The sequence below is a fragment of the Phytophthora infestans genome, genomic scaffold (assembly GCF_000142945.1).
Source record: "Phytophthora infestans T30-4 supercont1.41 genomic scaffold, whole genome shotgun sequence".
Classification (NCBI taxonomy): domain Eukaryota; phylum Oomycota; class Peronosporomycetes; order Peronosporales; family Peronosporaceae; genus Phytophthora; species Phytophthora infestans.
Window position 1 is genome coordinate 655,105 of NW_003303718.1, and position 26,427 is coordinate 681,531.

Genomic DNA, 26,427 nt, shown 5'->3' on the forward strand with positions numbered 1-26,427 from the left:
GACTGGATCTATTAGATCCAGTCTGGATCTATGCTGACTTGATGCGATCTGTGTCACCATCTACAGACTGCAGAGCCCCATCTATCGCTGCTAAAAACTGCTCGCCAAACTCTCCATCTGAAAATCGCAATGAAGACTTGCGTGCAGCGGATCGCATCTCAATCGCTTCGGCTGGAGTTTTCTCCAACAGCGACAGCATCTTGTCCGCGTACTCGTCGGCCGTTAGAGCCAGGCATCCTGTCCCAGGCTTCACGATATCAGCCTTGGGGCCGCCAGAGTTGTTCGCGACGACCAGCATACCGGCAGCCATCATCTCCACGTTGCTGATTCCAAAATGCTCGTTGTACATGGTGTGCACACCAATGGAGCTCTTGGCGAGGTATCGCTTCAGCTCAGCGAAAGTCGCATTCACGACGAAATCTACACGCTCTGCAATGCCCAAGTCTTGTGCCTGTTTCTTCAGAGCCTCCACACGAGCCTCGTCGTCCGCATTACGACAGCTCCCCAGCAACACCAAACGGAAGTCACTGAACTTGGTCTTCATTCGCTCCGCATACTTCGTTAGCAGCACCTGAAAGGACCGAAGTTGCAACGAGTGGTTCTTCTCCGGACGAAACTGAGACACTGAAAGCGCGATGGGCTTCCGATCTCCCAGACCAAAGTTCATGTACTCGCGCATGGCTCCACAGGGAGGGTACACGATCGTAGGCGTTTTCCCCCAAAGCTGCTTAATGTGGCTGTACGTCCACGTCGAGTTGACCATAGCCACGTCCGTGCAGTATTTGCCCATTAAACTGTAGAGTCCGGCAAAGAGACGGTAGTAAATGTACTTGGCCTTCGATCTTGACGAGCTCGCAGCGATGGCTGCGTCATTGTTGAATCCTGCGTCGCGTTGCTGAACCTTCGCGATCATATCGGTTGAGATCATTGGGTAGTGCACGTAAGCCACTACGGTACACGCGTAAAGCAGACTTGCCACAATGTAGGAGAACGGACAACCGGTAGTGTCCACCCAGACGTTAGGGTACAGTCCCTGCTTGGAGCTCTGTTGCACGGCCTCCAGCGCTAAGCGGATGTGCGCCACGCTCTGCCACATTAGCGTGAAGCTTGGGTAGCGACTTGGCTCGAGGATTTCACGGCTGGGCAGCGGTACCAGCGTCACGTGGCGCTCCACGTGCAGCGTCTTGAGTTCCGGCAGGTTGAACTCGTCGGCGGCTCTGGCTACCAGCTCCGCGGCCGAAAGTCCATCATCGCCAGCGTACAGCACAATACAGATATCGATACCCATCTTCCGGTACCGCTGAACTAGCGCCAGCAGTGCGCAATAGAGCACGCGTTCACCACCGCCACCGCCATTGGCGTACGGGTGAAAGACACCGATTGTAGCGGTTTTGGGAACAGCCTTTAACGCGGCATCTCGGGACAGAACGAAGCCGCGACGCTTGTTGAAGATAAAGATGAAGATGGAAGACAGGGGTATTAACACTGGCAACAGGAAGAGCAGGAGCGGCGACAGCGCAAGCGGTAGTACCATTCTCTGGATGTAGCTGCGAATGCCACGTATTAGGTTGCGCTTAGTGTGTCAACACATAAATGAGTAAGACCAGGGTTGTGGTGACATCGCCAGAAAATCGTTTCGAGCAACATCCAGCTTGAGCGCGTCTGCTCCGATCGTGAGGGCAGTGTCAAGGAGCTGCTGGTGCGGCCACGCCGGACAGTATTGAATTGCAGACGTGGAGGAAGGACGTTAACGCCTTCCGTCGCCACCGTTTATTGAAGCTGTCCTCAGAAGCTACTAGCGATGGAGAAGACGACTTCATTCCGGTACCGGAGCCGGGGCTCGCGCCGCCACTCGCCCCTCATGATGCATTGGAGCTGGCTGCACGCCACGGCCTACTCGTCGGTCATCGTGGCATCTGTAGCTTACATGCACAATCAACTCACGCTCTACTTCAAAAGTCTCGACGCCCAGCACGTTAATGACGAACTTCTATACAGCCTCGCGACGGTCGCTACCATTGGCAGCGAGCAGCTCGATGGATTACATCACCTGCTATCAAATATGGCCTCCAGGCTGCGCTGGATGTTGGTGCTGCTGTCACTCGTGGTCTGGATCGGTACGCTCGTGGCTTCACGCTGCTACCACCTGCACTCGCCGCTGCTCCGCGTCACCAAGCGTCTCGGTATCTTCATAAACAGGGTGCGCGACTGGCGACGCAAACGTACCAAGACCCGGTCGAAAGCGACATGGCATGACGGCACGCACCACCACCTTCACCACCACCGACCCAGGACCCGCACCGAGAGCGATTTCGAGATCGACGAAAACGACCTGCTGATCGTGTCATCGTTGTCGCCACGACTCCTTTCCAGCATGGAGCGACAATGCAGCAGTGCTGATACTGGCAGTGATAGTGGGCGTGGCCACATTCGTCGCATGACTGAGGATAAAGGCGAAGGCAAGATTGTTCGCGCCAATAGCAAAGGTGATCTGGGCGGCAAGATCGTGCTTCATCCGCGAGAAGGCGCCCGGGGTGGACGGCACGAGAGCAACCAGATCATCTCAGACGACCCGTACGTGAGCCGGTTCCATTTCCAGATCCAGTACGATCCAATGGAGAAGGAGTACTATCTGCAGGACCTTGGCAGCACGACAGGAACGTTCATATTCCTAAAGCCCGACGCACCGAAGCGTCTGCACGTGGAAGACCGCGTCAAGTTGGGCGACACGGAGTTTGAGGTGTCGGCGATCGATGAAAATATCACGACGGGTATACCGTTCCTGCGCATCCGCTTCACCGCTGGCCCCCTCACTGAAATATGCCAGACCATTGGCAAGACATCCGTGACCCTGGGTCGGCATTCGAGCAACGCTTTGTGCATCACGGAAGACGACTCGATCTCGGGCAGGCATAGCGTCATATCGTACTTCGGCAACGGCTTCTACATTACGGACCTCCACAGTACCAACGGCACGGCGGTGCGCCTCAGCGCCAGCGGTAAGAAGAGTCGTCGACGCTACCTCTTGCACGGCGACGTGTTTGGCGTGGGTTCCAACCGATTCAAGGTGGAATACTCGCACCAACTAGCAGCCCAGCGTCGCCTCGCCAAGCTCATGCGGAAAGCTGAAGAGGAGGACGACGCTGCGTCGGCGGCCGCCGACGCATAGTTGCTAAATGAGGGTAACTTCCTATTTAAAATGAGCTGGTCAAATGAGAGCAAGTTGCACCATGTCTATAAAATAGTAAAACGAATTACTGGACCGGATCAAAACGTCTCAATACGTCTTTCGAAAGGTGTTCTAAACTAAGTTTGAGTTGCGGGTCAGCACCATAGCCTTCCTCAGCCTAGAATGACGACCCGGACAAAAGAGGTGGAAGCGAGCATCGCTGTTACTCATGATGCAGACGGAAGAGACCTCCGCGACCGACGCTGCCGACGACTCCAGTCCTGAGAATGGGGACGCCTTGCACGAGTCATTGATGAAGGTGGTGGCCATTGTAAGCAGGCTTCGGACGTAAGGCAACCTTACCTCGTATTGTTGCTCCTAAGAAACTCCACCAACGTCACGCTGGCAACGTGGTGCACGCCTCACTGTTCTTTCGTGTGAACTCACTCTGGAGCAGCTCCGCCCTAACTTCGGCCGACCGATCATGGAGGTGGCGCGCGAAGCTGCATCTGCACCTCGTTCCTTAAGAAGACCTGCCGCCGCTGAGGCATCAAGCGCTGGCCACACCGACAAATCCGGGTCACTGAACCGGACGATTCAAATGCTAGAGCAGGTCGATGTCGACCAACCCCAACAGGCAAGGCCCGGTATGCGACTCAGATCGAAGAGCGTCAAGAGAAACAGCGCGCTGGGAATCACAGCCTGTGATTGATGACCCGGACCCCAACGGTATCCGGTTGAAGCGGATGAAGAGGTGCTCGGCTACTAAGTGTGCTACTGATCCATCGTCAACGCCTACGAGAGACCCCCGACAACGTTAGCGATTGAGGGTGCTGCGAACGCGACGTCATTGCCTGCGCTTGCTGTTGCGGTATAATCCGTCTCTAGCGAAGCAATTGGTGAAGTTGAACGCAGGAACTGTCTCCAGACTGGAGTCCAGTGGGCGTGCAGATCACGTTGTCAGCTGATTCAGCACCGTCCACGTTGACCACGTTGACCAAATCGGTGGATACTGCCGCCTTAACTTGAGGCTCAAGCCATACGCTCTTGGCGTTGAAAGTTTCTCCGAACAAGCACAAGCTGCTGGTGTTTGAATGAGGAACGTCGGCTCCGCAAAATTAATACCGGTACTTCAAGTAACCTGGTGATTTTGTAAATATAAATGAAAATTCCGAAAAAAAAAGAATCGGACTTCTTGAAAATGGAGCCCAGAGCAGCACCAGCGGACGCGGCGGCAACAGCGGGTGACCCCTCGGACAGCGGGAAGCCTCTCTTCGAATGCAATATATGCCTAGACACGGTGTCCAGTCCTGTGGTGACACTGTGCGGTCATCTCTATTGGTAAGCTTCTTGTCTGTGTGGCTCTTCCTGTTCATGACGATCTGTTTTGTGCGTGCTGCCTCCAAGTTGGCCATGTCTGTACCAGGTATGGCGGCAAAACAAGCTGATTTTGCACCTGCTACCGTAGTACAGCTCAAGTAACCTGTTCTGCCATGTGCAGTGGATGCAAAACCACTCGGAATGCCCTGTTTGCAAGGCGGGAGTTAGCGAGCAGAACGTAATTCCGGTGTATGCCAGAGGGGCTGACGCTGCCGACCCACGGTGCGTTTCGAGCGCTCTGGTGTTTTGGCTTGCTTCGCTGTGAGGTGGCATAACGCTAATTATCGGAGGTCGATGTAGAACCCACCAACAAGTGTGTGAAAGCGGCATCCCCCACCGTCCTCGAGGACAGCGTCCAGATGCCGAGCAGCTACGACGACGACGCCCGTACAATGTGCGTGTGAACTATGCCATGTACAGCTGTGCAAATGTTATTGACAAAGTGTTGCGCAGTTCGGCATCTTCCGTGGGAATGGACAAGGTAATGCTTTCTCAATGTCGCCAACCATCGGGTTCTTTCCGGCGCTCTTCGGCACGCCCTACGTACGTGTCATCCTTTAGCTATCTATCGCATTTCGTCAGGGTTTCAGAGGTTGCTGACGATTGCTTGTCTGAATTTTTAGCAACCACCGGCCCCAGTAACGCACCACCAAGATGGGACACCTCTGACAGCGCAGGAAGCGCGTCAGCAGGTGCAGCAGGCGTTCCTGTCCCGCTTTCTTTTGATCGTCGGTAGCCTTGTCATTCTTTGCCTCATCACGTTCTAGGCCACTTTACGAATTTCATTAAATATCTCCACCTTATTAATGCACGGTTCAAAGCATTTATACCGATAGTGTATCCATGTAGCAGCGCCAAGCTAACTCGAAGCACTTTACGTGGACTCGTATGCCCGGGCGTATCCGCCGTTGGCTGTGGCTTCTTGCTCCTTCTCCAGCACCGACCACACGTACTCCAAATTCCCAGCAATAGCGTGTAAATCGTTCTCGGCAGCGGCTGCCCACTCAGCAAACCGATCCAGTCCCTGTGAACATTAACAGCCCCGTATCAGCCAATGCAGAACGGTCAGTACCAATTTACAATTGTAGACGCACGTCTAAACTCGATCGAAAGCGCTTCTGATCAGCTTTCCACTTGGCTGCGCGTTGGTACAGCCTGTTGACGTTCTTCGAGTACGCGAGCGCCTCCTGCTCCACGTTGCGCTGCTCCCTAATCGCCTCGTCCAGCCTCTTCACCAGCAACTGACTCTGTGCTTCCTTTAGCGCATTCAGAGACTCCGACAACTGAGCTTTAGCATGAACCGCATCGTCGCGGTGCAGCGCGAGCCGCGCTTCCGCTGCCTTCACCTCCGTCGTCCGTGTACTCATTTTTTGGCACAAATGGAGCCAAACTCTAATCCTTCAAATTGCAAATCCCACCCTTGATTCAACCGAATATTCCCCTTTTAGCCACTTGTCAAGTTTTGCGCGTCCGCAGTTCATCATCGTCGCGATGGCCCGCAAGAACGCCAAGAAGGTCAAGTCGGCCACCACAGCCACGACAAAAGAGGTCGTGGACACGAAGACCGACGCCAAGAAGCAGGAGGAGCCCGCTCCCCCAGCTACGGGATCGTTCGGATGGGTGCTCAAGATCATCGCTGTGGTGGCGGCTGTGGGTGTGACGTACTTCCTTCGCCAACTGGACGTTGAGATCGTGCGCGCCGCCCACTACATCGCCCGCACTGATGTGACGGAGCACCGACGCTTTAACATCACGTGTGCACCGATGAGGGTGCGGTGCAACTTTATGACTGGGCTGCTAGCAGAAATTGTGCTGAAAATATTGTTTACTGCTCCACAGAAATCCGACCTGTTCGTGCCGGGCTGCCACCAGGAGAACGAGACCATGTGCGGCCGCGCTCTAATCGACAGCTTCGTGACGCCCAAGCAGGTGACGCAACTGCGCACGATCGCCGAGATCGGCATGCAGAACCGCTCGAAGCTCGGCGGTCCAACGATCATGGACATCAACACGGGCTTCGTCCGCGACAGCGAGGGGTTGGTGAACATCTACCAGCCTGAGCAGAGGATTCCCAACGAGGACAAACCGGGCGTCAAGCGTTTCACCAAGAAGCAATTCGGCCTGTATCGTGGGTTAGTACCGACGACGATGCGTACGAGCGCTTGGAGTGAGTGCCTGACCAATTGTGTTGTTTCTGGTGCTTTGTTACCATCAGCGTTGTCGAGAAGATCCGATTAGCTGTGATGAAGGAGTTCGGTCTCGAAGAGCTGTATTTCTCGGCGCCTACATTCATGACTCGCTTGATTGGCAACGACTCCTGGACTCCCTCTGAGATCCACGACGAGTACTGGTACGTTTTTGCTGTGATTTCTCTACATGTAGTAAGTGTCCTCCACTAATATTTTATCGCTGCTTTGTAGGCACCCGCATGTGGACAAGGAGAACACGAAGCACTACGACTACTCGGGCCTTTTGTACCTCGCGGACTACGGCGAGGAGTTCACTGGTGGACTCTTCTCGTTCATCGACGAAAACTCGGAAACGGTTGTGGAGCCCGCACGTGGCCGTCTCATGATGTTCACGGCTGGGGCAGAGAACTTGCATGTAGTGCGCAAGGTGGAGACCGGTACGCGTTATGTTTTGAGTCTGTGGTTCTCATGCGATGAGCGCAAGCAGTTCCACAACTTCCTGGATGGCAACATGCACAAATACTTTAGACGCACGTAGACAAGGAGACTGGCACGTAATCGGTGAGGAATCGAGCGATCCTTTGTCTGATTGTACCTAGTACGTTTCTATTAGAAACTCTTTACCAGACAATAGTAAATCATATCTGCTTTGGCTCGCCGGAGAAGGGGACCAGTGACATGGCAAGGGAAATGAAGGCGCCGCGAAGATGGCGATCGCGCTTCTCGACCTCTTCTCTTGCCATCTGCGTTGTGTGTTCCCGGAACTTCTGCATAAGCCGCCTTCGTCGCTCGTTGGATGGGATACAGTGGCAAACTGTGTAAATCGAGTTGGTGCGCTCAAACACAAGCACACTAAGCGCATCGGTAGCTGGTGGCGGATGCCATCGGACGTGTCGAGTGCTTGAGTCGTAGAAATAATGCTTCCCTGTAGTTTCATCGCAGTACTCTATCCAAGGTGTTGGTAACGGCTGGACCGTCGTAGCGCTTCGGAAGCCGAAGCACAGCTCGCACACCACATAAGTGGCCGCGTCTGAAGGGTTATAGAAGCTCGAAAGTGCGCGAAATACTTCAGGGTGTTTCTCTTTGTCGGTGGTAACTATTCTCGAGCTACCTGCACCGATCGAGCCGCGCGAACTCGAATTTCTCTTGCTGTGCTGATTGACGTCCTCATCGTTTTTGTCGAGAGAGTTTTCGTCACGCTGCGAGAACAGCGCAGCTACGCTCACCGAGGTCGCGCTGTTTGTAACGGCGCCATCGCAGATTCCTTGGTGCTGCTTGCGTGTGTCCGCTGCAAACTTCTTGCGGAAAATCTCCTGTCGGCGGTCGTAGCGATCGAAGTCGATCTGCAACTGGTGCCCGATACGCTGGGCCTCGTCAAACATCTCTGTGGAGCTGCGCATACACAAGAACAAACGCATAGCAGGATATTGTTAGCTAAACACGCTGGAAAATGCTCGATATTTCTCGATGCATTTTCACATTTATTGTTGAAGTGGTCTGGCCAATCGTCCCACGTCTCAGCCACTTTGACTTGATTTCAGTAGAGACTCCATTTAAGTCCGATCGAAAGTTCGAGTACAACGTCACCCGTGATTTCCATGCGGCTCTGTTTGATCCGACCTTGTCAGAATTGAATTTGCCTTAAACCACGCAAGTGAAGCGAACACACACAAGTTTACACCCAAGCAACTAATTACACACAAAGATGAATCCGGCAGAGTTCACGGACAAGACCAACGAGTATCTGCGCAATGCACAGGACATGGCGGAGGAGTTGGGCCACTCACAGCTCACACCGTTGCACGTGGCCTACGCGCTCTTCGACGACCATAACGGCACGGCCAAGCGCGTGGCCGAGCTAGTGCACGGTAACGTGGCTGGCTTTAAGCAGGACGTGATGCTTCAGCTCAAGAAGCTGCCCAAGCAGACCCCAGCGCCCGAGTCCGTCGGAGCCGACTCGGCGCTCATGAAGATGCTAAAGTATGCACACAAGATGCGCAAGGACATGAAGGACACGCACTTGGCGGCCGACCACTTGGTCGTGGCGCTCTACAACAACTCACAGGTCGCCGGTCTTCTCAAAAGCAACCAGATGGACGAGAACCAAGTCAAGGACGCTGTGCAGAAGATCCGAGGTGGACGACCGGTCACCAGTGCTGCAGCAGAGGAAAACTACGACGCACTCAACAAGTACGGCCAGAACTTGATCGAACTGGCTGAGGCTGGTAAGATCGACCCTGTGATCGGTCGAGACGAGGAGATTCGACGAGTGATCCGCATCCTGTCGCGACGAACGAAGAACAACCCCGTGCTGATCGGCGAACCGGGAGTGGGTAAGACGGCTATCGTGGAAGGACTGGCCCGTCGTATTGTGGTGGGCGATGTACCTGACTCGCTCAACTGCAAGTTGGTCAGCCTGGATATGGGCGCTCTGATTGCCGGTGCAAAGTACCGTGGCGAGTTTGAGGAGCGTCTGAAGGCGGTGCTGAAGGAGGTGAAGGACAGCGATGGCAAGATTATCCTGTTCATCGACGAGATGCACTTGATCCTCGGAGCTGGGCAGACTTCGGGTGCTATGGATGCTGCCAACCTCCTGAAACCCATGCTAGCACGAGGAGAGCTGCGTTGCATTGGTGCGACGACGCTGGACGAGTATCGCGAGCACGTGGAGAAGGACAAGGCGTTCGAGCGTCGTTTCCAGCAGGTTATGGTGAAGGAGCCGTCAGTGCCGGACACAGTGAGCATTCTGCGAGGCTTGAAGGAACGATACGAGTCGCACCACGGCGTGCAGATCATGGACGCGGCTCTGGTTGCTGCTGCCAAGCTCGCTGACCGCTACATCAAGGAGCGATTCATGCCCGACAAGGCCATCGATATCGTCGACGAAGCGTGCGCGAATGTTCGTGTCCAGTTGGACAGCCAGCCTGAGGTGATTGATGAACTGGAGCGTCGACAGCTGCAACTTCAGGTCGAAGCCACGGCGCTTGCGAAGGAGAAGGATGCCATGAGCAAGCAGCGTCTGAAAAAGGTGCAAGAAGAGCTAAACGAGATCCAAGACGAGCTCAGTCCGCTGATCCTGCGTCACGAGGCCGAGAAAGCCCGTGTGAATGAGATCCGTCAACTTCGCGAGAAGCTGCAGCACCTGCAGCTGAAGGCTGAACAGGCTGAGCGTAACCAGGATCTGCAGACTGCTTCTGACCTGCAGTATTACGCCATCCCTGATGTCAAGCGTCGTATTGCTGCCGCAGAGGAAGTGAAGAAGCGCGAGGATGAAGACGAGATGCAGCACAAGATGGTCGAGGAAGTTGTTCGTGAAGACCAGATCTGCGAGGTGGTGGCCCGTTGGACTGGAATCCCAGTCTCCCGTCTGACGTCGAGTATGGGCGACCGCCTCATGCATCTGGACGAGCGTCTCCACAAGCGTGTGGTCGGCCAAGACGAAGCAGTGAAGGCAGTGTGCGACGCAGTACTCCGTTCGCGTGCAGGTCTCGCTCGCTCTGGACAGCCGACGGGCAGCTTCTTGTTCCTAGGCCCAACAGGTGTTGGTAAGACGGAGTTGGCGAAGGCTCTCGCGTATGAGCTGTTCGACGACGACAAGCACATGGTGCGCATCGATATGAGCGAGTACATGGAAGAACACACCGTCTCCAGACTCATTGGCGCACCTCCAGGATTCGTCGGATACCAGGAAAGTGGCCAGCTAACGGAAGCTGTGCGTCGCAATCCGTACAATGTGGTGCTGTTGGATGAGATCGAGAAGGCTCACCCGAAGGTGCTGAACATTCTGCTACAAGTGCTGGACGATGGGCGCCTTACGGACTCGCACGGACGCACAGTTGACTTTGCCAACACGGTGATTATCATGACATCAAACATCGGCGCAGAGCACCTTCTCTTTGAGAACAGTTTGTCACCTCGTGCCAGCAAGAAGATCAAGACGGAGAACGACTTCGTGAATACCGAGAACGAGGCCAAGCGCGTGTTCGCCAACCAGCGGGAGTTGGTGCTGCAGCAGTTGCGCCGCACTGTTCGTCCCGAGCTACTGAACCGTCTGGACGACATTGTCGTGTTCGAGCCGCTGGGTCGCAACGAGTTGCGCCAGATCGTGATGCTGCAGTTCGAGTCGGTTATCAACCGTCTCAAGGAATCGCAGATCTCGGTGAACGTGACGACGCCGGCACTCGATGTAATCCTGGACGAGTCATACGAACCGCAGTACGGTGCGCGACCCATCAAGCGATACATCGAGAAGCATATCGTCACCGACTTGAGCAAGCTCATCATCTCTGGCCAATTGCACGCCAAGAGCCACGTGAAAATCGCCGCGAACTGTGGGAAGCTCTCATTTGACGTCTCGCAGCCCATGGACGCCGACGTTGAGATGGCTCCGTAAGCAGAGGAAGTTGACTCATTATTTAGATATTTGCAGACGTTGTAATGTTTTTATACACATTGTTTTAGTAAAAACAAACTGTTTTCAATGAATACCTTTTAAGTAATAAGCACTTTATTAATAGAACGTGCTTCTTTCCTTGTAATTAATGTTCCAATTATCATACAAAACGGCGTTTTCCGTAGACGTTCTAGTTTAATACGAGAAAGCGTCGTGCATTGCACGGTGGCCGGATCTTGCCGAACAATAGCATTTGCTCTTACTATTATTCAGCAGCCTCAGTTTGCTCTATGCGATGGTACATTTCTTCGGGTGCTTCAGGAGTTCCTGCTACTGTCGGCGTGTCGTTCGGCAGGCTCGGTATACTGTAGATCCGTTTCTGAGGCCTACGAGCACAGAACGACATGTTGTCAAGACAGCGGGATACTTGTTTGTCAGAAGCACTCGGTTCAAATGCTGCTGACTCAAGATGAGATCAGTGGCCGCGGCAGCATTTTATTTAAGCTGATAAAAGCAGACTTTAACATCTAGCAAAGGCGTCGGACGATCAGTTCCAAACATCGATCGAAAAACTAAAAGCTTTCAGAACTCGTAGTCAACGGAACAGCGCTCTAAAACCTAACGTCAGTCAAGTTGAAGTGGTTGAAACGACTAGGCAGTCGTTACGTCCAAATGTTACAAGTCTGTCTATGTCTACTAGAAGGCAGCAGCACAATGGGCAAGGGGAAGCAGCAGCAGCAGCAGTCTCCAGGCAGCAAAGACAATGAAGACGACGGTGACGAATTGGCAGGTTCCACCTTGGAAGATTACTTTGCCACACACAAAGTCAGTGGCCAGGTATCACAGCATTTGCTCAATATCCCAGCGCAGAACAATGTCATGGCAGCTGAAAAGGCTGACAAAGAAGCAGAGGGGTCCGAACGACAGAGCGAGCAAGAGAACTACGAGGACGACTACGAGTCCGAGCCATCCAGTCCAAAGCCAAACCCTCCATCGGACGTGGCTGGTATGTCTCTCAGTGACTATCTCCACGTCAAAGAGGACGACGGCGCACAAGAGAAATTATCCAGAGCAGGATCTCTGCGAGTGTTGGCGCCTCAGCTCGCTAAGAAACCCGCTCCAATATCCGACGTCAGTGGCATGTCGCTGGACCATTATTTAGGTGCTTCACAGTCGCAGGAGAATGGACACACAGCAGCTGAGAAGAAGCCATCTCCAAAAGTCAAGCGGGCCGGTAGCAAGTCCAAGCAAAGTTTCCCCCAAGCCAAGCAGCCATTTTCAGTGAAGGGAAGTGGCATCATTCACGGCGCTCACCCCAACTCCAGCACGCACAACGTGAGCTCTGACGACGAGGAAACGCCCTTCCAACGACGTCAGCGGCGGAAAGATAAAGCCAAACTCAAGCAGCAACGGAACGCAGGGAGCGGGTCTTCAGTCTCCAAAGCGATCTTGATGGCTGAAGCTCCGACAGGTCAGTCCGTGCGAGACCGAGAGAAGCGGAAAAGCTCGTTGGCCGCACATCATCCTGGCCATCACGGTTCCCACTCATCCGCCTCGACTTTCCAGCCTCCATTGCCCAAACTGGGTGGGTCTCCATCCGTGCATAATCTGAGTCACAAGGATCACGATGTCGATAAACCCGATAAACTCCCCCCTTTATAGTTATCAACCACATAGCGACACAGCACAGTCATAGACCAGATAAGCAAGCCTCCATTTTGTCTGGGTAAGCACGTCACCTGTTCGTTCTACTGAGGCTGGAATGGACCTTTCTTGTTGAAATACTCGATCGCCTTCATCGCCTTGTCATAGCTGATGTTGTACGCGGGATGTGTGCGAGTCACCAGGTTAGATGCGTCTCCGTACACGACTGGTTTACCTCTGCCTTCTCCATGCTGAGCCACGGACAGCCCGCTCAGACAATAGCACGAGTGGTAGTGATCACGCGGCTTTCCTGGCTTGTCACGCAGTCCTCCGGTGATCTCTTGTCCACAGAGCAGAATGTACTTCTGCAGCTGTTCCCGATGACATTGGTACGGCACATCGTCACCGTATCGCTCCCTTACAACCTCAGCGAGTAGCGCGGGCACAGCGCCCTGCCAGAAGCTGTAGCAACCGTCCACCAGTTTGTTAGTCCGTCCTTGGTAACCTCCTTCAAACGGCATCTGTCGGTTCGCCAGCCAGTGCAGCAGCCCAGGGAGATCTCGGATCTGATCCACAGCATCGAGGATGTAGAGCGCCGCGACGGAGCAGAACGCGTAGCCTCCATGAGCCTCGTTTCCTGGCTCGCCACCAAAGCCTCCCTCGTACGTCTGACACGACAGAATGTAGTCCACGACGCCAGTCTTCAGCTCATCCGTCAGGATCCCGTACAAACTGGCAATGGAGATGACACAGTACGTCACGCGGACGTCCACCTCACTGTCAATAGCCAAAGATCAACGTCACAAAGATGAAGGTAACTAACCGCAACATTTCGTGCAGCAATACGCACCCTCCGTCGTGAGCAGTGAACGCTCCTGTGGCCGCGTGCTTCCTGGACATGAAAAACCGGTACAGTTTGTGTCGGTCCACGGTATCCAAGGCCTCTGGTGTTCCCAGCAGAGCGAGTGTCAGGCATGACGCGTAGGTGGTGGCTGTGTGGCCCAATTGCTTTTGGCCTCCACCAAAGCCACCGTCGAGGTCGTCGTTCCAGCAGTGCTTCAATGTGCCTAACATGAAGAATAAACCAAGATCAATGTTGACGTTACGACGGCTGATATGACGAAGCCTCGCTCTCACCAATGACTCGATCCGTCTCCTCCTCCGGTAGAGCGCCCAACAGGTCTAACGCATGGAGAACCCAATAGATAATCCACGGGCGACTGCAGCAGTATAAATCATCATTTTATCAGATTTAAACCCATCGTGCGGTCAGCCCGATAGGTTTAGCAGGTACAGTACCTGGCGTCGAGCGACACAAACCCCGCTGGCAACCGCGTCAAACCACGTTTTAGGTACTTGACGTGTTTCTCACGCATTAGAAGCGGCTGTGTTAAGGATAAACTGTCAAAATAAGCTGAATTATGGTAAAAAAGAAGAAGAAGCTGTTACCGCGTACCTCCAGATCCGTGTTGACGAGGCTGAGCTGTTGTAGCTGTAGCTGCTGGTCCAGGGGCAGCTCCGGCAGCGGGAAGAAGAAGAGGCTACAGCTGGACTCGCAATCCTCCTGGTCCACCGACGTGCGTGTCGTCAGTCCGTCGCTTTTGAAGCGGTAGTGCTCCATTGCCACAAAGTTTAGAGCCTCCGCCATAAATGCTGAGTGAACAGTTTGGAGAGATCCCGTCCGTACCAAGTATGAGAGCCCTTTCGACGGTAGAACTACCTTATCAAAAACCGGTACTGTTGGCCCTGATTTCAAGGGTGTATTAATATTTAGTAGTACATGAAAAGTATTTTTGAGCCAAATATACGCTTGATTGATCGAATTGGGCATTCCCCAAAATTTGTTGCAATGGAGCCATTTTCTGGCTTTCTGTCATTTTCTGAAAAAGCTAATTCTGCTCCCATTTAAATATAGGCCGATTCAGTTTATTTTCCATGTAATACTCCATGTAATGTCCATGTGTCGAAATAAATTACTTACCACTGTTTTTAAAATCCATAGTGAATGGAAGTTGTTAGACCTTCGCAAACGAAAGTCCTCTGACATCTCTCGTACATACCGGTATACAGAAGTCAGGAGGTCAACCATACGCATGAACATTAGGCGGGTCGATTCCAGTTTCAATAGAAATGAGATTGTATTAGTTGCATTATGGCTTGCTACCGTGAAGCACGAAGTGAAGGATGCGGAAGCGTTACAGCGTTAGACCAATCGGAGTTACGTCCAGCGACACACTCTTGTCTACATATCGCCAAAACATCAACATTACGTAGAATCCGCAGTTGTATCCGTCTGTCTGGATCGGTCCATTGACGGACACAACTTTGAAGTCGTCGCTGAGCGTAGTAGCCAGATCCCACGACATGCGGTCCAGTACGTCCTTGTACGTCTTCAGGTTCATTGAGTCGTAGTACAGGACATTGTTCTGCTTGCCATCCACGATCATTGCACACCAATGCATGTTCCCAAAATTTACAGGAATGAGCAGTACATCCGCTTCAGTGAGTAGTTCCTGAACCTTTGTCTTCATTTTTTCACTCATAGATTTCTTCTTCTTTGACGCCGAGGCTGCCTCGACACCGACGATGCGAACGCCGGTGCCCGTCCTGTACAATCTCGCGCAAAAAGCCAAAATCAGCGCATCATTAGCCCATTGGGGCGGCTTGAGACGGTACAGCATCGCGTAGTGGTAATCGTTGCCGTCACTTGGGATGGTATCTTGGGGATAGGCGCGAGCAATGGCCTCTGCCATGCTCTGAAGTGTCGATTGTTGTGCTGCTGGTATGGCGCTGGCTGCATCCTGTGTTAACCATTTGGTAAACGCCATTCCATCATCACACGAACGCTTCACGTTTGCTAAGTATGCCATGGCCTCAATCTGTTCGCGTGAAAATGTTCCGATACCCGCGATGTAGACACACTCGATCTCCGGGTTTTGTCCGTTGCTGTCCATGATTTGTCCAGGTATTGTAGATGTTTCTTCGTCTTTTGTGTAGTTTGACTCTGGGTTAGTACATCGATGGCTGTTTCATTGGTGTTGCTCACAGGCAGCACGGCAACGCACTTGTCCAACAGTTTGGGTGGAAGTAGGTAGAACGCGTTTTCATTCAGCACAGGCGCACTCTCTCTAGTGTACTTGGGTTTCTTGCTACCCGCGTTGTTGTACTTGGTTTGGAGTGGCAGAACTCCTTGTACTTAACATTAGCGTCAAGCACATCGTGTTTCACCTCCCCTGGTTTAACTCATTAAGCACAAAAGGCCGCGGAGTCATCGGTTGTTCAGCAGGATGTAACCATCTAAATGAATGACATGTCAGACCCTCAGTACAACATCAATATTGGATATTACATGGACAACTCACGGCTTATACGTGGATAAATTGTGAGTTAACCCACCTGTCATCGATGCAACTCAGCGGTATTACGCTTCCTGGGGCGTTACTCCACTTCCGAAACGCGATCGCGTGTTGACAAGGCAGACGCATTGCAGAAGCAAACGAGCAAGTGCAGCTCCACGTTTTCAAATCCACAGCATGCGTCTTGTGTTTACCCGTCACCTCCACGAAGCCTGGATTTGACTTTAAGTCGAAATTGAACTTGTCGACCTTCGAACATGCCATTACGTACTCCTTCTCCACGTGTGTTGCTACGAAATGCGTCGTAAAGCGCAAAACTTGGCACATCTCCTCGTCGTAGTTGCGGTTGACACGTAACCCGATCCTAGTCTTGTCGAACACGTATTCACTGGAAGTCCTGGCATCAGCACCCACAAGGGCCTTCACGGTGTCCGTCATGGTCATGTTGGAGTTTACCCCGTCCTTAAAATGCCCAAACCAATTCTCTAAATGGCTGTTCGTGTGGACGCGCAAATGTGCCAACCGTGAGCGTTGGTACATGACCCACATCTCCGTACAAGTGTTCCAGTTTTCATCCATGTAGTTGTAAAATGCCATATATCCAGTCCTAGTGCAAAGTGCCTTCATGGAGGTCCAATTGGTCTCGTAGATCTCTGAACTTAAGGCATATACCATGTTGTGGACTAATGCGTCGATGGCGTCGTGATCGTCCGACGAAAGTTTACCATATTCTGGCTTCCTGGACGCTGTGCGGAGATATTTGATGACGTGAAAGACGCAAATCAACACGCGCGACTTAGGGAAGTACCGACGCAACACGCGGATCTCATTCAGATCTTTGTCGACCATTATAACTTGAACCTTGTCGCCAATCTTATCGTCAATCCGAAATAGATGATCCAGCGCTCGGGACATCTGCCAATCGGCGTTTCGTTCGAGCAAAGACTGTTGTACAGGCTGCCCACGCCCATTGTCGTCTATCATCATGAAGGTACAAAGCTGGTAGTTGTATCTAATGCACATTACATGGACAAGAATCGCACAATACATGGGCATGACATTAAAATAAGCATGGACAATACATGGACAAATAATTGCACAATACATGGGAGGACTTACCGATTCGTTTTGTGGGTACAGTCCACAAGCAAAAGCTCTGGAAACCTAGTAACCATGTCGCGCATATGTCTGGAAGTCATACTGATCACACCAGAGTGTCCCGCATCAGTTTCGTCCACCGTGACTACGTTACCGTCAATAGCTGCGAATTCCGCGAGAGTTGCGGCGCAAGCGTCGTCGTCATTCAACCCTCCTCTTATCTCTGCTTTAACACGTTGCACAATGTTGTCCACATCCTTCTTGACGAGGTTCTCGCCTCTCCCCAGAAGATACTCATAGATGCGTGCGCGCTTTCTACCGTACATCACCATGCTGTCCACAGCATCCTTCGTGTCCGTGTCGTCCAACCTACGGTTCTCCGCGTACGTCTTGAACTGCGCTGTCCCCACCGCATGGTTGTGCTGGTACACACCGTTCTTCACGCGAAGGCAGCATAAGCCGTCAACTTGCACGAGCTGCACCACAAATCGAAATGGACAACCGCATCCTCGGACGAAGTGCTTGGTTCGCAATCCGCTGCTCCTGTCTTTTGCTGGCCAGCCATGTGTGCAGATGTATGTGCGTTGGTAAGCACCCCACGTCTCTGGTACGTACGGAACATCCATTCCCTGCTTTGCTGCCGCTGTTTGACCCAGCCGCTTGTTTCTCAATACGCAACTAAGCGTTGACTGGATGCGGATGACCTGGCGGGACTTTACCGAGTAAGCCTTCAAATACTCATTCCACGCCGACCAGCTCGGATACGTCACGTCTGCGGGGCCCTCCACAAGGGAGGGAGAGTCTACGACCTGGACAATACATGGACGCTTGAAATCGTCCGTGTCAGGCGAGGCGTCGTCCGAGTTTGCAGCCGCGCCGGAGGCTGCGGAAGCCGTGGTGTCGATATCTGAAGAGGAGTCGGACGATCCACCCTGTATTTACAAATAGATAACGCACGGTTAGAAACACGTTCACAGAGACCACAAACAGCAAGATAACGCACCTCAGACGTCGCGGAAGCGGGTAGACGGAGCGACATGGCCGGCGATTGCAGCAACGGTTGATCTCGTGACGTAGGCTGCGGCGTGCAGGTAACGGAGCGGCGGCGGCGGCAATGCTCGAAGGGGGGCGAGTTTGGGTTTGAAAAGCAAATGAAAGGCTGGTGTGATTGGTACAGCTACCGGTATACAGTATTGTACCGGTATTAACTACATAGATCACATCGTGGACAATACACGGATGAGAGTTGGACAATAATTGCACTCAACGACTGGGTTGTTTTTATAAATTACCGAATGAAAATATTTTACATCATGGACATTACATGGAGTATTACATGGAAAATAAGCGGATTTGACGCATGGACTGTAGCATTTCCGTTAAATATATCAGGATGGGAGCAAATCGCAGAAAGCGTCGGACAAAAGTCTAGCCGATAATTTGTCCTTCACAAAAACCCGGTATATACATGTACATGTAGCAGCTAGTACAGGTAGGAGCTATTCATATCTTGCATGGCTACATGAAATGCACTTCAGCTACACACTTCTACAAAATTAGTTTCAAAGGAACTTGCTAGCAAAGCGGCATACCCGCTTTTTAGTTTTACCGGTAGTCTTGCCTAATCATTTCCCCTACCAAGTAACGTTATATACTCTGTCGTAGTGCCTTGATTTACTTCGATCTGCGTAGCACAGCAGATTGGCTCGCCAACTGCAATGAATCACGAACAGCGTGATTGTGCAAAGCAGTGCCTACACAGACTCCACTGGAGTTAAATATCAAATATTTAAGAGCAGACTGGTGACGTTATCAGAAACTAAAGTAAAATACGCGTGATTAAGTAACTTACAAGTAAACAATCGTAATGAGGGTGACCACACATCGGAGGAATGCTGTTAAAAAAGATAAAAAGATAATTCGCTCAGTAACCGCTGATCCAGTCCACAAGGTACTGCAATGGCTTATCGGCAATGTACGCATCAAGATTTGGCACGAAGGTGTCGGCTACGTCTTCGTTGAAGCAGTAGGCGGCGACGTGCGGAGTTACGAAGACTCTGGGGTGACCCCACAGTTGGCTGTCTTCGGGCAGCGGCTCCTTCTCGAACACGTCCACGACCACTTTGGAGAACCAATTGTTGTCAAGCGCTTGCACAATGGTCTCTTCTGAAATGACATCGCCGCGACCGACATTGATAAAGACGGGGTTCCTTTCCGAGCACACGTTGAGATTCGCTTCTGTCAGTAGATATTTTGTCGCGGGCGTGCTGGGCAGGATTAACAAGAGGTTCGCTCCAGTTGTGGTATGACCAGTTGACGCATACGACGTGAGACTCAAATTTCTAGTTTTCCTTTCTCAGCTTGAAGTGTTGTTGTGGGCAGCCACACAGCATACATACTTAATATAACTTACTTCTTCTTTTGCCAAATAAGGCTCAGGTCCTCTGCAAGCCACGACCTACAGCTAACACCTTGCTGAGAGCCCCTCTGCGAGCCAAGGGTTGTCACTTTGAGATATCTCAAACCTTGTGGAGGCAAGGAAGGCAAGAAAGTAACAATGAGTGAAGAAGGTGCGGATGTGTCCAGAACAGTAACGTTCCAGGTTACGACACGAAAGAAGACTACGGGTCGCGAACGTGAGTTTATCAAGATCAGTATTCCGCGTTTTAGTGGAGGCTCGGCTCAAGAGTGGCTGCGGTGGATACAGCAGTTCGAACATCTGAGTATCATGAAGAAGTGGACGTCTGAAGAGAAGTCACAGCACTTGCATTTAGTGCTTGACGATGAAGCCTTGGATGCGTGGATTGACACAGCGGAAGATGTGGACATGACGGACAAGGATGCCTTTCAGAAGGCATACGAGTCGTGGGGTCACATGTTTGTACCTAATATGTACCACGAGCGGCTCGAAGAAGAGCTATTTCTATTTGCGAAGCGTCGCAATGAAACGGTCGCTGAATGCCATCAGCGAATGCGTCAGATTATTCGCATGCTTAAGAACCTACCAACTAATGCTCTGGAAATAGACGAGCAGTCAATGATCCGTACATTTAAGCGGGCCATGCCAAACGAGTGGAAGACCGCCTATGAGTTCAGCGGAGTTCACCTCACCACCATGCCAAAAGCCGTACAGTACTTCGAGAGACTCGAGCAGTCCGAGCGACGTCAAGGTAAAGAGCGCCATGCTGGAGGGTGGAAACAGCATGCCAAGCAGAATGGCAGTAAGCAGAATGGCGGTAAGCCGAATGGTGGGAAGGCCAATAATGGGAAACACTTCGGGAAGAAGAACAAGAAGGAGTTTAACTCGTCCAAGCAGTTCCAGTCACGTGATAAGACCAACAGTGATAAGTGGTGTAGCTTACACAAGACAAGTTCGCATAGTGACAGCGAGTGTTTTACGCAGCAGAAGAATGCGTCGAGAGGTGGTACTAGTCAGTGGTCAGCAGCAAAGAAAACGGAGGAGGCGAAGATGACAAACGTCGAAGAAATGGCCTCGGATTACTCGTTCAGCGATGAAAGTGAGTGTAAGGTCATCAGCAGAATACTGAATGACAAAGAGCCAGGCAGGAAGCCGCCAATGCGTCTCCGTTTCCGACTGTGTAAGACATTGCAGGAGCGCGTGGCGTTAGTTGACACAGGTTGCGGAACAAGTTTCATCAATGCCGATCTATTAGCAGCTAATCAAGAACTTGGGTTCGAAATGACTCCCTTGGATCGGACTTATGAGCAAGTCGATGGGTATGTCAAAGCTTCAGGGTCTACGCCAGTTCAATTCCGGTTTATGGATTTGAATTATGGATCTCGCATTACGCACACATTTTCAGTCATTAACAACACCAGAGACGAGATGGTGATTGGACGGGATCTGTTGAGTGCACTCGGAGTAATTGTCAACTTCCGGGACGGAATGGTGGAGTGGAAAGGCAACACTGTGGCAGTGAACACTGGAGACAAGTCCAGGGTGAGCGATGAAAGAGGAGGCGAAGACGTGCAGGAGGAGGTGAAAGAAATCAACGACACGTCAGTGGAACCGAAGGATCTGGTGGGAACGGCAGATATTGACCAATCCACATACGAGCAGATTCTGGTGCTGTTAACGCAGTTTGAGCAGCTGTATAATGGACACTTAGGACGGATGACATTTCCAGATTATATTCTGCCTATGGCAGAACAGTACACGCCTGTCCAAGCTCGCCCATATTCGATTCCAAGGTCTGAAGAGAATGCAGCACGAAAAGAGATTCATCGACTCATGCAAGTCGACGTGTTGGAACAGATCTTTGGTAGCGAGTGGTCTTCCCCAGCGTTTTTCTTGAAGAAACCAGATGGACGTCTGAGATTGCTAACTGACTTCAGAGCTTTGAATAAGTTCCTGAAGCGTAACCCATATTACGTACCCCTAATTAGGGATGTTTTCGTTCGACTTGGTGGTGCAAAGTTCTTCTCAACACTGGATGCTAACATGGGATATTACGCTAGACAACTGGCTGAGGAGAGCAGGCCGTTTACTGCATTCTGTACTCCGTTTGGTAAATTTCAGTATAAGAGACTGCCGATGGGAATCTCAACGGCGCCAGACGAATACCAAGCGTGTATGTCAAGAATTTTAGGCGATTTGGACTTCGTTATCGTCTATCTAGATGATATTCTCATTTTCTCCAGAACGGCAGAAGACCATTTGGAACATCTACGAGTGGTGCTTTCACGTTTGCAGGAGTTCAACGTGACACTGAATGGTAAGAAATGCCGTATCTTCTGCTCTAGTGTGGAGTACTTGGGCTTTACCATTAATGCAGACGGGATCAAGCCCCAAGAGAAAAAGATCCAAGCCATTCTCCAAATCCAACGGCCAAAGAATAAGAAAGAGCTACGTCGGTTTATCGGTATGATAAACTATTACCGGGAAATGATACCGAGTAAGACAGCGATGTTGAAGCCGCTGACGAGATTAACGTCACCGAAGGTTGTATTTCAATGGACATCGAGCGAAGACGACGCTTTTGAAGGGATCAAGAAAGCTTTAGCAAGGGCCGTACTTCTGACCTTTCCAGATTTCTCGCAACCGTTCGAGATTTATGCAGATGCGAGTGGAAAGCAGTTGGGTGGATTGATCGAGCAACAAGGGAAGCTGATAGCGTCGTACTCTAGAAGCCTCACTACAGCACAACAGAATTATACAACGACGGAATTGGAGTTGTTGTCTGTGGTTGAGATCTTGAAAGAGTACAGATCAATGCTACTTGGATTTCCAATTGTGGTCCATACAGACCATAAGAACCTCATTTATCCAACGGAAAATTCCTTACGGGTCAAGCGCTGGAAATTACTTTTGTCGGAATACCATATCACGTGCAAGCACATTCCAGGGAGAGACAATATCGCTGCAGATGCGTTTTCTCGAATGACGTACGACACGAGTAAGAAGACAGGAAATGCTGAGCTAGAAGCCCTGTTAATCGATCCGGTTGAGTGTGTGCTTGACGGAAATTACATCAAGCAACACCAGGATGCAGACTCGACCACACAAAACATAGTGCAAATATGTATGAACGGCACCAACAATCCCGATTATCAGATCGAGAACATAATGGGTGCACGTCTTCTTAGTTGCCAGCATCGTGTTGTGATTCCAAAGGAATTACGTCAAGAATTGGTGGAATGGTATCACACTCAGTTGGTTCATCCAGGTGCGAAACGCCAATATCACACGATGAAGTCGTTTTACTATTGGTCCGGTATGGAGCGTACAATCGTAGATTTCGTGAAGAAGTGCTTAACATGTAAGCGTGCCAAGCTACACGGTGGGCCACAAGCGTATGGCAAACTACCACCGCGTCAAATGCATAACGTCGATCCATTTGATGTAGTGCATGTGGACACCATGGGACCGTATGGTAGTGACCGATACTACGCCTTAACCGTGATTGATGAAGCCACGAGATGGTTAGAAGTATCGATCCAAGAGAACAACAAAGGAAAAACCACTGCAGAGAACTTCGACGTGACGTGGTTATGTCGTTATCCAAGACCAAAGGAAGTTGTATTCGATCGAGGTAATGAGTTCAACACAACAGAGTTCCGTGAGATGCTTGCGAGCTATGCAGTCAAGCCGAAACCAATATCCTCGAAGAATCCTCAAGCCAATGCAATTTGTGAACGAGTACATTTGGTACTAAACAACTGTATTCGCTGTTATCCGGAGGCAGACTGGTGTCAAGTTATTCAATACGCTGCATTCGCAGTACGTGCAAGTTTTCACACGATTCTGGATACAACACCTGCACATCTGGTCTTTGGGCAGGACTTGATTACACGACAGCTTCATGAGACGAATTGGAGTTATCTCACTAAGCGCCGATTTGAAGCCATATTGAGAGACAACGGGCGCGAGAACACCAAGCGGCTGGAGCATTTCTATCACCCAGGAGATCAAGTAATGATTCGAGTAGCTGCAAAAGATCGCGGCAACAAACACCGTGAGGTGGCCAAAGGACCATACTCCATCGTGGAAGTGCACGGTAATGACACCGTGACGCTGGATTATGGAGTGACGCAGGAGCGCGTCAACATTCGACGTCTCTTTCCGTGTTGAGCGGCAACTGGCATGGGGGTGAATAACAAGAGGTTCGCTCCAGTTGTGGTATGACCAGTTGACGCATACGACGTGAGACTCAAATTTCTAGTTTTCCTTTCTCAGCTTGAAGTGTTGTTGTGGGCAGCCACACAGCATACATACTTAATATAACTTACTTCTTCTTTTGCCAAATAAGGCTCAGGTCCTCTGCAAGCCACGACCTACAGCTAACACCTTGCTGAGAGCCCCTCTGCGAGCCAAGGGTTGTCAGGATGCTGACGATGTAGTCGGATGTTCGCAGAACCTCGCTGAGGTCGGTTGATACACGATGAGCACAGCTCTTGACGACCTCATCTTGGTCGCCACGCAGCCTCCGCTTGAACCCGATCACGTTGAAACCTGCCAGCTTGGCCAGTCTGCCGATAGCTTGACCGATTGCCCCCAGGCCCAAGATGCCCACGGTCACCGACTGGAATGGTCGGTATCTCAGCGCCTGCTGTGCGAACACCTTCTGCTTCTGCATCGCGTAGGCCTCGTGGAACTTACGCTCAAAAGTCACGACCCAACTGCAAGGCAGACGAGTCAGAAGAATACAACACTAACAGGGACAAATGTGAACGTACCCAAAGACGTATTGCGCCAATCCATTGATGCCACCGGCGCGTGTCAGCTGGAATGACGGTGGCGGAGTGCCTGGTTCCCAACGTTTGAGGTACTGCTCCACCCCAGCATACGTTCCCTGCACCCACTGCACATTCTTAAGGAGGTGCTGCATATTCTTGGGCAGTCCAGTCTCCGGGGTCAATAACAGCGGCGCGCAATTGTGCGCGTCCCCCAAGACAATCGTCGCCTGTAATAGGACTTCCAGTTGATCTTCAGTGAGCTCCCACTTGCTCTCCACGAGCTCAACCTTCTCTGCGTCAACTTTGTCACCGGGAGCTGCTGCCTGCACTCCGTGAGACGGGGGAAACATTGGCAGGGGCAGTGTTACGAACTCCAGTCCGCCAGCCTGGAACAGCGCGCGCGCCGGTGAGTCCGTCGCCAGGATCCGCTGCTTCACCGCATCGACCAGTCCCTCCTTGAACGTGATCACTGGAATCCGGAGCTTTGCTGCCATTATGGCCAAATGAAGAGTGACATGATGAGTGTGCTCAGCCTTTCCACGTTGACGAGGGATAACGCACGCACTGTAAGTTTACAGCTACTGTACATGAAGATTGGATAAACAAAATGACTTGGAAAATGTAGGGTCGGCATTTTACGGTAGTCGCGGCATGGCTACACTCGTGTCGACCAGCTGAACATTTAGAGCTTGGGAGAGCCCTTGGTGAGGTCTACAACGATCTTGCCGATGTTCTTGCGTTCGTACATGTAGTCGATGGCGTTCGGGATGTCCTCGAGTCCGTAGAAGTTGGACGGGTCCACGCCAGCGTTCAGCACGCCGCGTTGCACCAGTGTCGTTAGCTTCTTAGTGTGCGCCTGCGACTCACGGAAGTAATCGTTGTAGAAGAAGCCGCGCACTGATGCCGACTTGGCCAGCAGCTTGGACGGCAGCGGTGTCGTGGCCTTGTTGGGCTTGTGCTTCCAGGTGCTCGAGTCTTGGTAGCCAGCGATGGCGCCGATAACGATGATGCGGCCCCTGCGTGCAATATTGTTAACGCACGCCTCGAACATCTCGCCGCCCACGCTCTCGAACACGAGGTCCACACCGCGCGGGTACTCCTTCTTAAGAACATCGTACACCTTTTCCTCGCGGTAGTTAATGGGGCGATCGCAGCCGATGGAGCGCAGATACTCCACCTTGTCGGGCGAGCTGCACGTGCCGATGACGTGGTTGCCGGCGAGCTTGGCCAGCTGCACGGCGAACTGGCCCGTGGCACCGGCAGCGGCCGTGATGAGCACCGTCTCACCATGCTTCATCTCGCCCACGTACTCGAGCGCCATGGACGCCGTCAGACCGCATACGATGATCGGTAGAACCTCCGGAACAGCGGCAGGGACCTTGATCAGGAAGCGTTCCTTGGCCACCAGGTGCTCGGTGAACGCGCCGTAAGCTGTCAACGGTCCGAGATAGATCAAGTCATTGTTAGTTTATGTACCAACCCACAACGTGCTGGTGAGGTTCTTACATGTGGAGGCTACAGCGTCGCCTTTTTTGAACTTGGTCACACCCGGGCCCACTTCCAGCACAACGCCCACTGGCACAAACACACAACGTTAGTGCATGTTGGTATCTTTGAAAGACGCTGCACCACTCTCACAGGCCTCGAAGCCACAGTCGAAAGGCGGTTGCACGCCTGGTAGATAGGCGCCATTGGTGTAGTTGATGTCGGAGGCGTTGATGCCGCAGTACTTGGTCTGGACGAGCACTTCGCCGTGTTTGAGCGTCGGCACCGTGAAGGGTACGATGGCCGTGCACTCGCGGAAATTAGTGGACAGCTTCTGACACACGATCTTGCGGGATTGAATCATGGTGGACTGAGGCTGGAGATGGCGTACGCGGAAGCGATCGATTACAGGAATGGGGGCTAACTTACTAGCTCGCGTCCTGGAGATCGGAAGCTTACGTTGACATGAGGCAGTTCAACGTTTACGGGAATGTGTGTGGCTACACAAAATTGTCT

General features: G+C 51.9%; 12 protein-coding genes across 12 annotated transcripts; 6 read left to right on the forward strand and 6 right to left on the reverse strand.

The window, feature by feature from the left end:
• Positions 1-28: 28 nt before the first annotated feature.
• Positions 29-1,575, reverse strand: PITG_16062 (uncharacterized protein; the record flags this gene model as incomplete). The annotated part of the gene is made up of 1 exon (XM_002897791.1): positions 29-1,575. The coding sequence occupies one exon, from the start codon at positions 1,532-1,534 to the stop codon at positions 29-31; it is 1,506 nt and encodes a 501-aa protein (XP_002897837.1).
• Positions 1,576-1,668: 93 nt separating this feature from the next.
• Positions 1,669-3,169, forward strand: PITG_16063 (uncharacterized protein; the record flags this gene model as incomplete). Its single annotated transcript, XM_002897792.1, has 1 exon — positions 1,669-3,169. One exon carries the CDS (start codon positions 1,802-1,804, stop codon positions 3,167-3,169), a length of 1,368 nt encoding a protein of 455 aa, XP_002897838.1.
• A 484-nt stretch (positions 3,170-3,653) lies between these two features.
• Positions 3,654-3,881, forward strand: PITG_16064 (uncharacterized protein; the record flags this gene model as incomplete). Its single annotated transcript, XM_002897793.1, has 1 exon — positions 3,654-3,881. One exon carries the CDS (start codon positions 3,654-3,656, stop codon positions 3,879-3,881), a length of 228 nt encoding a protein of 75 aa, XP_002897839.1.
• A 792-nt stretch (positions 3,882-4,673) lies between these two features.
• PITG_16065 (uncharacterized protein) lies at positions 4,674-5,316 on the forward strand (the record flags this gene model as incomplete). The annotated part of the gene is made up of 4 exons (XM_002897794.1): positions 4,674-4,771; positions 4,874-4,943; positions 5,003-5,098; positions 5,173-5,316. 4 exons carry the CDS (start codon positions 4,674-4,676, stop codon positions 5,314-5,316), a joined length of 408 nt encoding a protein of 135 aa, XP_002897840.1.
• An 18-nt stretch (positions 5,317-5,334) lies between these two features.
• Positions 5,335-6,312, reverse strand: PITG_16066 (uncharacterized protein; the record flags this gene model as incomplete). Its single annotated transcript, XM_002897796.1, has 2 exons — positions 5,335-5,573; positions 5,644-6,312. The coding sequence occupies 2 exons, from the start codon at positions 5,914-5,916 to the stop codon at positions 5,424-5,426; spliced, it is 423 nt and encodes a 140-aa protein (XP_002897842.1).
• Positions 6,041-7,276, forward strand: PITG_16067 (uncharacterized protein; the record flags this gene model as incomplete). Its single annotated transcript, XM_002897795.1, has 4 exons — positions 6,041-6,319; positions 6,389-6,681; positions 6,765-6,899; positions 6,970-7,276. The coding sequence occupies 4 exons, from the start codon at positions 6,041-6,043 to the stop codon at positions 7,274-7,276; spliced, it is 1,014 nt and encodes a 337-aa protein (XP_002897841.1).
• Positions 7,277-7,376: 100 nt separating this feature from the next.
• PITG_16068 (uncharacterized protein) lies at positions 7,377-8,120 on the reverse strand (the record flags this gene model as incomplete). The annotated part of the gene is made up of 2 exons (XM_002897797.1): positions 7,377-7,839; positions 7,948-8,120. The coding sequence occupies 2 exons, from the start codon at positions 8,118-8,120 to the stop codon at positions 7,377-7,379; spliced, it is 636 nt and encodes a 211-aa protein (XP_002897843.1).
• A 267-nt stretch (positions 8,121-8,387) lies between these two features.
• PITG_16069 (heat shock protein 101) lies at positions 8,388-11,240 on the forward strand (the record flags this gene model as incomplete). The annotated part of the gene is made up of 1 exon (XM_002897798.1): positions 8,388-11,240. The coding sequence occupies one exon, from the start codon at positions 8,444-8,446 to the stop codon at positions 11,129-11,131; it is 2,688 nt and encodes an 895-aa protein (XP_002897844.1).
• Positions 11,241-11,845: 605 nt separating this feature from the next.
• PITG_16070 (uncharacterized protein) lies at positions 11,846-12,793 on the forward strand (the record flags this gene model as incomplete). Its single annotated transcript, XM_002897799.1, has 3 exons — positions 11,846-12,007; positions 12,065-12,412; positions 12,485-12,793. The coding sequence occupies 3 exons, from the start codon at positions 11,846-11,848 to the stop codon at positions 12,791-12,793; spliced, it is 819 nt and encodes a 272-aa protein (XP_002897845.1).
• Positions 12,157-14,423, reverse strand: PITG_16071 (prenyltransferase-like protein, putative; the record flags this gene model as incomplete). Its single annotated transcript, XM_002897800.1, has 5 exons — positions 12,157-13,552; positions 13,626-13,842; positions 13,913-13,995; positions 14,075-14,160; positions 14,232-14,423. The coding sequence occupies 5 exons, from the start codon at positions 14,421-14,423 to the stop codon at positions 12,880-12,882; spliced, it is 1,251 nt and encodes a 416-aa protein (XP_002897846.1).
• A 9,647-nt stretch (positions 14,424-24,070) lies between these two features.
• PITG_16072 (uncharacterized protein) lies at positions 24,071-24,920 on the reverse strand (the record flags this gene model as incomplete). Its single annotated transcript, XM_002897801.1, has 3 exons — positions 24,071-24,107; positions 24,187-24,320; positions 24,423-24,920. The coding sequence occupies 3 exons, from the start codon at positions 24,918-24,920 to the stop codon at positions 24,071-24,073; spliced, it is 669 nt and encodes a 222-aa protein (XP_002897847.1).
• Positions 24,921-25,038: 118 nt separating this feature from the next.
• On the reverse strand, positions 25,039-26,414 carry PITG_16073 (alcohol dehydrogenase, putative; the record flags this gene model as incomplete). Its single annotated transcript, XM_002897802.1, has 3 exons — positions 25,039-25,857; positions 25,933-26,001; positions 26,065-26,414. The coding sequence occupies 3 exons, from the start codon at positions 26,273-26,275 to the stop codon at positions 25,109-25,111; spliced, it is 1,029 nt and encodes a 342-aa protein (XP_002897848.1).
• Positions 26,415-26,427: the final 13 nt, after the last annotated feature.